Source organism: Barbatula barbatula, assembly GCF_947034865.1.
Source record: "Barbatula barbatula genome assembly, chromosome: 12".
Classification (NCBI taxonomy): domain Eukaryota; kingdom Metazoa; phylum Chordata; class Actinopteri; order Cypriniformes; family Nemacheilidae; genus Barbatula; species Barbatula barbatula.
Genome location: NC_136775.1, coordinates 13675545 through 13685067, shown reverse-complemented (window position 1 = coordinate 13685067; position 9523 = coordinate 13675545). Strand labels below are relative to the sequence as shown.

Genomic DNA, 9523 nt, shown 5'->3' with positions numbered 1-9523 from the left:
GGGGCCTGGGGCTCATCGTTTGACCCTCTTTAAAAACAATGTTGTCATTTTGTAAACACAAGACAATTGATGCGAATGTGTCAGTATCTCTCTGCAGTGTAATGTTTGATGTGTTGTCAGACGTCTTTTTATGTGACTGTGGCGTGTAGCCGCCACTGTTTAGTCGTTGTACTGTATTGTTAGGAACTGTCTCTTAAAGCCAAACTCTGTATATAAGAATAACAATCGTTATACCTGTGCTATTCGCGTACACTGTACGTTTAAACAAACTCAGCACCGACTGGTACATTTTCGCGTCCATGAAGGCGGAAGACAGAATGAGATTCTGTTGTCTGGCGGCATCTGGTGGACTACTAACGCACTTCCGTAGCGCACGCGCCTGGAGGCAAGCGCACGTTCATTGGCTATCACTGCTGCCAATAAACGTCCACTTCCGGCAAAATATTGCGGGAAAGACGAGTGTTGACATTGATGACAGTGTCACGTTGTGTCCGATCGACTCGGCTAAATACAGATCTGTCTCGACATGAGGACTTTAGATGAGGTTCAAGCGACACTGGAAATAGCTAAAGTCAAAGAAGAGGATCTGCAGTCCACCGCTTACTGTCTCACTTTTGGAGATAACGTGTCGTCCGGTGACTACTGTCTGATGGAGCTGGACGAGACACTCTGCAGACACATTGAAGAAGGCAAAAGGTAGCGACATCATAATATGAATTCCTTTGGTATTGGAGTATGTGCAGTAATGTATTCAGACACAACTAAATGCGGAAACAAGAACAAATGACTGGCTTGATTTCTGCTGTTCGTCAGAATGTTCATTTCTTTTCATTTTAAAGTCTTATCATCAGAGGTGATAAAGAGGAGCACGCGGTTCTGTGCAGCGAGGACAAGACGTACGACCTGAAAATTGCGGACACGTCGAATCTGCTGCTGTTCGTTCCCGGATGCAAAACTCCAGAGCAACTGCCTGACAACCAAGCGTGTGCTCAACTCATGCATGCACAGGTGACTACTGAAGTGACAAACTCCTCACCTTTCAGTGACTATTTACTTTTTTGAGATCAAAATAGGTCACCTTTGAGATTTATGATGATCCAATGAGATATGTTTTTGCAGGATGTTATTTCTTGGATCATATTGCTGTGGCAGATACATTTTTACGAATGCACAATATTTAGTTGTGTTTGGCCGCCATAAAGCAACATTAGCATTTTATTAATAATAATGTCACTAGGATGTAAAGCAGGTATTTGCCAATCAGTAATGTAATATGACCAGAGTAAAATGGATCGTGTTAGGTGGATGAGATATAAAAACTGTATGGTAGGTGTGTGTGGTATACCGTGTATGTATGGTAGGTATGTGTGGTATACCGTGTATGTATGGTAGGTATGTGTGGTATACCGTGTATGTGTGGTATACCGTGTATGTATGGTAGGTATGTGTGGTATACCGTGTATATGTGGTATACCGTGTACGTGTGGTATACCGTGTACGTGTGGTATACCGTGTACGTGTGGTATACCGTGTATGTGTGGTATACCGTGTATGTTTACATTTGATTCATATTAAGCTAGGGCTGCACAATCATGGGTAAAATGATAATCACGTCTATTTTACTCACATTTTTAATCACGGTTAATAAACACTATTATTTTGTCTGTTTTTAATTTTTTCAGCATGTTTATTAGGTTTATACTTTACAGCCCATGAATATGTTATAATCTGCTGCCATTGAACTACTTCAAAACACGCAGTGAACATTTTTTATTTCCTGTTGTGTGGCAGTTTAAAAGATAGAAGCTTTACAATGACCTTATCGGGGGCATTATTATCGCAACAATTATGCTCAGTTAATTGTGGGAAGCATAAATCTTCAATTATCGTGCAGCCCTATATTAAGCCATGTTTGCCTGCCCACAATTAACGTAATGTCATGTGTGGACCTTTTCATATGTTCAAGATTGTTACTAACTAGGCACGTTATACACACTAACTCATCATTTGTTTTCACTGATTTTCATGTAATCATAATTTTCACGCATTAACATCATTCAAACTTATTTGACAGATTTGGGGGTTTTCAAATTGTTACTTGGAGTTGAGGAGGCACAAACCAAAGTTAAAGAAACTTAAGAAACTTCTTATGGAGAATCCATATGATGGTCCACCGGTTGGCGTTCAAGAGGAAGAGCCAGGACAAAAGGTAGACTTATGCTGGTGTCTACATTTGTTGTTCATTTAAACTGTTAATTTATCAACCATATTTATATTTCAACCTAATTGAATGTATTGTCATTTGTTAGTACGCGATGGATGAACTTCTCGAAAGAATCCAAGCAAGTAAAGAAGAAATTGTAGCGCAACTCCAGAACATTCATGCTTGTGAAATCGATGGTGAGCTAAAATTGATTTTCTCTTAACTTTGTTTGGATCTGAATATTTGGAACAGACTCCAAATATCACATACTATTTTACGCATGAAGGAAATAAATCCGTTCCCAACCTTAAAGTGAACTGATACATTCATTTTATTTGCAGGTTTTTGGAGGCTCCTGGATTTTGACTATGAGATGAAGCTTCTGAGTCATGTGACCCAGCTGGTGGACTCCGAGTCTTGGTCTTTCAGCAAAGTTCCTCTCAGTGTCTGTCTGGAAGAGCTGGGACCTCTTGAGCCAAAGTAAGGTTATAGATGTATCAGTCACATGACTCATAAATGTACAGCATTTCATAAACATTATACATTTGTTTTGTGCATAGAGCAATGATAGAACACTGTCTCAACTGTTACGGAAAACGCTACAATACCGAAGGTTTGTTTTTTTTGTGTGCATTTTATTTCCAGTGCATTACAAATTTGATGAAAGTATGCAGTTTCAAGCTTAACACATGTCTGTGTATATATTTCTTTTCTATTTAGAATGTCAGGTGATGTACGCATTGGACGAAGATAAAGTATGCAGGGCCACAGCTCAGCTACTACTGCAAAATGCTGTGAAATTTAACCTGTCAGAATTCCAGGAGGTGTGGCAGCAGAGTGTCCCCGAGGGAATGACCACTAGACTGGATCAGCTCAGGGTGAGGACCTCATTTTTATAGAAGTGGAGAGTAGTGACCACATTGGTTAGCTTAAGACCTAGGGATGTAACGATGCACTCCAAGCCGTTTGAAAATCGATGAAAATATGTGACGATTCGTGTCGGTTGAGATGTTAAAAGAATCGCGATACACGTTTTAAACAGCAGGGGGCGCTGAAGCAGTAGCCTACATTCTGACCTCGCTTTACAGGCGCGATAGCAGCGAAAAAGCTGTAGCTTTTAACAGAAGCAAAAATGGCGGCGTCAAGTGTAGGTGACGTTGATATTGAGGATGCCCCAAACTCATTCAAATCGGACGTGTGGCGGCATTTTGGCTTTCCGAAGACTAAAAATGAAAAAGGTGAGGTGGTAACGGACAAAACAAAAACTGTGTGCAGATACTGCAAGAAGATGTTAATATACACCAATAGCACAACAAACATGATGCAGCATACAAACCGTCACCACAGTGAGAAGCTCCAGTCACCGCCGTCTGCACGTAAAAACCTGTTAGTGGGCCAAACCACACTGACCGGCGGATTTGCAGCCCCACTCGCGGCAACGAGTGCGAGAGCCCTCAATAGCTGCCCACTCAAGTGGTGGAAAGAGAATGCTAGGCTATACCCACTGCTATCCAGTATAGCAAAAGCATATCTCTCCACACCAGCCACCTCTGTCCCTAGTGAAAGGGTTTTTTCATCAGCATGGGACATTGTGAATGTGCAGAGATCTCAGCTTCTGCCAGAAAATGTGGATATGCTGATATTTCTTAAAAAAAACATGTAAAAAAGAAAAGAAAGATTCTAAGCTAGGAAAGAGCACATGCAAAGCCTTAGTTTGTTTATATGAAAAGATTTATTTTATTTGTATTTATTTTATTTGGGATTTGTTTTAATATTTCAATTTAGTTTTGTTATTGACAAAGATATTTTTTATTTTCAGAAAGAAATGTACAGCATTTTGTCTGAGTGAGAATAAAATAATAAAAGGAAACTTTTTCATTTATCTTTCTTAAATCTCATTTTGTACAAAAAAAATCGTGATAAAATCGTATCGTGAAACCAGTATCGTGAATCGTATCGCATCGCGAGTTCAGTGAATCGTTACATGCCTATTAAGACCCCTTAAACCCCAGAGCAAAGAAGTGTAGTTTAACAGCAGTACCTTGAGGGTTTGAGAGCCTTTAGAGTGCTTTAAAATTTGCATTATGCCAAACAAGACATGTTTCCCCTTAAAGTTTTTGGTATAGTATGTGGTACACATTTCAAGGATCAGGAGTATGTATGTTCAGTACCATGTTCTTTGTTTTTGTGTCTTTCAGGGTTTGGCTCTGTTAGATCAAAGCTCTAAACCTGAGACCATTTCACTGCTACGTGTTGAAGATCTACCCGAGGATACAATGGAACGATTCAACAGTCTCTTCAGCCTGAGAGAGAAATGGACTCAAGATGATATTGAGCCATACATACAGTGAGTCCTTAAACTTTTTACAGTTTAAGGGAAAGTTCAGCTCCAAATCAAAATTGTGTAATTTTTCAACACGTTCAACGTGTTTTAAGACCTCCCTGCATCTTCAGAACACAAATAAATATATTTTAGGTGACATCCGAGATATTTCCAAGCACTGTCGTGTGGCTCTCGGGAACGCGCAATGGAAACTAACACTCAAATCAGGAAGATTTTTTAATATAGTCGTTAGTTTGGTTTGTTCACGCACAAAAAGTATCCTCGTCGCATTATATTAATTTATACTGAACCTCCAGAGTCGCGTGGACGTCTTTACGCACTTTCAGCGCTTTGAAGATTGGCTGTGTTGCAATCTAAGGAGGATTCAGAAAGCTTCCAAAAAATGTTATTTAGAAAAAATGAATTATAATGCCATAAAGTCAATTCATCTTTTATTTTGTTTTCAAATGAATACTAGGAAGGTGGGATGGAGAGTTTCTATTGTGGCTCTTAATTCAAAATGATAAAAGGGTCCAAAACTGCCACCACCTACTAGTGTCAAAAATATATTGGCATTTGATTATTTACGACAGTTTTATATGTAGCTTTAAGACAATTTTAAGCAATGCTATTCATAAAATGACTATCGACAAGGTACATTGCTGCACCCCTTATTCAAATTATACTAAACCTAAACCGTAAAAGGATGAGTGAATTAAATAAATCTACATTACGTTTGAAAGCAGAAGTGTGAATCATGAAATAAGAAAAGTGTTATTCTAAAGTGTTGTTTTATAATTTAATCCAACATAATTTACATTTACAAAAGCAATAATGTGAATAACAGGACGGAGTGGATCGGGTGTGCATCAGATCTATCCATTCCACAATGCATTTGTCCTCTCTTGTATGTTTAATAATGAGATTGATAGAAATGCACAGAAAGAAAAAACAATCCTGCTCTCTGCCAACACTGACTAAAATTTCTCCACGTCTAGAAGAGGATTGATAATAGACAAGACTCAAAACCCATGCTGCCTGTAATTTGGAAAGAGTTAAAGCAGGTGGTGGTGTTTCGTAGTAGCAGTTGTAGTAACGTATGTAATATGCTTTTAGAAGGTAAACATAGATTAATCAGACATAGATTAGTAAACAGAAATACTGTATACATTATTTAACACTAACTATTCAGTAATTTTGCAAAGAGTTGTTAACAATGGTCACTTGAGTTATTCTACAACTTCAAGTAAAAATCAACTCTAAAGAGACAGACTCAATAGATGAAGAGTTATATATCATATTCTTGACTAAACAGGGTTGCATACATTAGTTAGAGGCCTCTGAAATCCCACCCTTCATAACCTGAGAAAAGAACTTTGTAACTGCACTTTTATATACAGACCTATACAGTTGTTTTCGAACAGGACATGTGCAAAGTGAGGAACAGGACGTGCTAGCGTTCTTTTCCCCCTCCCCTTTTGTTATTAGTTGCTGCGTTTCTCCCCTCTGTTGCTCTGTTGATGGTTTCTTCGTGTTCATTCCAGTACAAAACAATGCGTTCAGGCAAACACCTTTTAAAATCTTCAAGGAGCGCTAATTCATGCAAGGAAGAAAAATCATTAACATGACTCAAAGCGCACCACTCAAAGCTCCCTTTTACTGTGCTTGGCTTTTATGGACTAGTTTGATGCACTTATGTATTTTGTTGCCTATGTTGTTATAATTGCTTCCAATGTTTCCTCATCTGTAAGTCGCTTTCGATAAAAGCGTCTGCCAAATGACTAAATGTAAATGTTTTTCAACAAAAGTCTGATTACTACCTATGATTCCGAAACTTCTATCGGTAAGCTTCCGACACCAATTCATACGAGCGCGGAATAGCTGCTTTCTCCTATAGACAAAGTCGAAAAAACTTCCATGGCTTTTCCCACAGACCTACATTGCAACAGCAATGTCCAAACTTCCTTTGGCCAATTTAACGAAACAGCAATTCTCTCAAATGCATCAAAATAACTGTCCAGTTCCATCTCCCTAAATAATGGCACCAATGAAATGTTTTTACCTACATCAAAAGCGGTGGCAGATACTCCACGCTCCGTTGAATCTTTACCAACTGAAACCGCAGCAAGTAGGCCAGTGGACCTAGATGAAAGCTTTCCCTCCTCCAACTGGCGCAATTTCCCTTCTTTATAAGCTTAAATCTCAAGTCGCCGGACTTCGAGTCCTCCTACTAACTCCGGCAAACTCCGAAAGAACGTCTAAAACGACAATTCTAATATATATTTTTAATGATTGCCGACGAACTGAGATTTGGAAGTGTTCAGATATTGCCAAGAGATCATCTTTACGACATTTATCAAAACCCTAACTGACAACACTACTATAGTCACTTAAGCCCATCCACCACAAAACTCCCAGAGTAAAACAAGGGATTATGCCAACCACCGGAACTTCCTCAATACTGAGAAAACATCCCGGACGAGCCCCCAAATTATGTTACGTCCCCAGATGTCATAGAGGTATGAGGAAGACGTTCATAAGAAAATTAAACACTTTCCTACAGTTTTAATCTCTGGGGTGTGTTGTGGTCGAATGAGTCACTGACAACAAATTACTGCAAGCAGGTGGTTTGCTTTATTTTCAATCCAGAAGTTATAAAAAAATTAAGAGAAAAACTAAACATGCACATTAACTTATTTTTAGCTATATACATAGGGTGGGTTAGCAAAATGATAATTTAATTCAAAAGAGAGAAAGAAGAGAGAAGTCAGAGAGAAAGAAAATGAGAGGTGCTAAACAAACAAAATGACAAAATCCGTTCAATAACTAATTCCCCCCACTCTCTAAACTCACTGTAAACAAAACGGAAAATAACGATTTCTTCAGCGCTTAACAAGCCATAACTAAACTTCACTGACAAAAATAACACGTAGTTGCACTCGCTCCTTCCCTAATGTATCTAACAATTGTTATTCTACATAAGTGCAAGATTTACGAAAGGGTAGTGGAAAAAGAACACTAACACGTAACATTTAAGTCTAGGTAGGATTAGGCTTGAGCCTTGTCCAGGAAATCACCCCTGAAAATGATTGTGTTATTTTTTTACAGAGATCTCTGTGGAGAAAAGCAGACCACTGGAGCACTCCTGACCAAACACGCCCGCTCGTCCATGCTAAATGGGAAAAAGGTCTATAATTCAAGAAGACCAGTAGCAACTTGACTTTAAAATATACTTTTGTAAAGGCATTGAATGTACAATTAATAAACGCTTTAAATGTTACGGCTATGCTTTTTGTGTGTTGTTACGTGTACATGGGATGCCTGCTCAAAATTGGTTGTATTGAAGAGTGCTTCAACAATTGATGCTTAAAAATGCCAACTCGCAACTTTGGAAAACCTGTAAATAGAAGGGAGTTTTCTTTTGTTTGTATTTCTATACAGCAGCCGCTTTGTGAGACTTTTTGCTGGGAGTCATAATGTACTGTGAGAAAACTTTAGATAAATGTCACCTTGTGCATTTTCAGGGTAGTTCAAACAATATGACCCCACAGAATAGCCAAAGAAACTGTGGTTCTGCACTCGAATCAGTAATGGGACTTTGTAGCACATAAACTGCATAGAACATCTTTATTTTCTTAATGTATCAAAATGCTTATTCTGTTTTTTGTATTATCCAATCACTTGTGATTTTTCTGGTTAGTAATTTCCTTTCACTGCCATTAAAATGGCATTCTTTGAAACGTCTATATCTGTTATTGCATATTGTTGAGATTGAGAAAACATGTTGCTTGTAATACTGACTACCTACTTATTTTTTGGGGGATAGTGCTTAGTGGTAGACCTTATGACAGATAAACTTACTTTATAGATGCAAAACAATTACTGACTTCCTGTTGAACTCATTAGCATCCTACGTGACCACACACAGAATAAAAAAGGCTGTGAAAGAGCTGCCTGTGTTTCATAACAACAAAACACTTCTCAAAATATGAGGAGGATTTCCTATGTCAGGCCTGATATGGGATATTCATTTAACTGAACTCCAGTGTGTGAAGTTATTTAAGAAAAATAGTTAAGCATCTTTCAGCATGTAGCAGTAGCGTCATTGACCACAGCAGGTTTATTTCCAGTGACAAGAAATCATAATGCAACAGCATACAATGACATTGTGGAGTATTCTGTGTTTGTACTTTTACGGCTACAGCATAAAAGCCTTCATCTGAAATATGTGTGCAATGTTAAACAGTGTTATGTTAGGCCATTAAAAACTGAGATGAATGAAACATTTCAAATTTATTAAGATGATAGAGTTAAGCTTAATAGAAAAGCTGGTTATAACCACTTCCTGTGAGCTTTTCAATCATACAGCCTGTGTCACGTAAGACCACCAGCTATATGTGTGTAATAGTTCAGAATCCTCTCACATAAGTAAATCAGTAAAGATTGTCAAAGATCTTTCTGCACTTAATCTGACTGGACAGACACTTCTTACAATATGGTAATAAACTCTTTCTAATTGTATTATTTTGTACAGCTAATGGTTGAGATATAGGATACGAATAAACACTTGGCAAATGTAAAATTTTAGTACAGGCTTTGACTTTTTGCCAGAATACTTCATTAGGGAAATGCAATATACCTTAATGTAAATGAAACATACAAAAAAGCATAATAAATAGCGAATCAAACATGCGATAGTTTTGAATTGAAAACAGAGTTTTACATCAGTGGAACCTTCTGAAAAACATCATATTACTGCTTGCAGTGGAACATTACTCGCACTAAGTCACCAAGTCTAAAACCTGACAGGTGCGATTTTACATAGAGGTGGATTCAGCTGCAAATAACACAATATGCTAAGAAAAACAGCTAAATAATCATACATAGTAAAAATCAGAAATATGTTCCTCCTCTCTATTATAGTCTAATTGATTTCTTTTTTTTAACATCAGATTCTTAAACTGCTGTTATCCACGGTGTTCTTGACTCTGACAATC

General features: G+C 38.0%; 1 protein-coding gene across 2 annotated transcripts; it reads left to right on the top strand.

Annotated features, from left to right (window-relative positions):
* The first annotated feature begins 7 nt into the window (after positions 1-7).
* On the top strand, positions 8-9104 carry dscc1 (DNA replication and sister chromatid cohesion 1). Of its 2 annotated transcripts, none has more exons than XM_079469255.1 (9): positions 8-696; positions 840-1008; positions 2075-2209; positions 2310-2400; positions 2545-2683; positions 2764-2816; positions 2924-3081; positions 4402-4550; positions 7635-9104. In XM_079469255.1, the coding sequence occupies exons 1-9, from the start codon at positions 527-529 to the stop codon at positions 7744-7746; spliced, it is 1176 nt and encodes a 391-aa protein (XP_079325381.1). In that variant the 5' UTR covers positions 8-526; the 3' UTR covers positions 7747-9104. The 2 variants fall into 2 exon arrangements, with proteins under 2 accessions (XP_079325381.1, XP_079325382.1); XM_079469256.1 differs by having other exon boundaries at positions 430-696; positions 852-1008; positions 7635-8263.
* Positions 9105-9523: the final 419 nt, after the last annotated feature.

Coding starts and splice junctions, on each gene's coding strand:
- dscc1 (XM_079469255.1), top strand. CDS start 527: ATGAGGACTTTAGATGAGGTTCAAGCGACACTGGAAATAGCTAAAGTC. Junction 2,684..2,763: donor CTGGGACCTCTTGAGCCAAA/GTAAGGTTATAG, acceptor TTTTGTGCATAG/AGCAATGATAGAACACTGTC. Junction 2,817..2,923: donor AAAACGCTACAATACCGAAG/GTTTGTTTTTTT, acceptor TTTTCTATTTAG/AATGTCAGGTGATGTACGCA.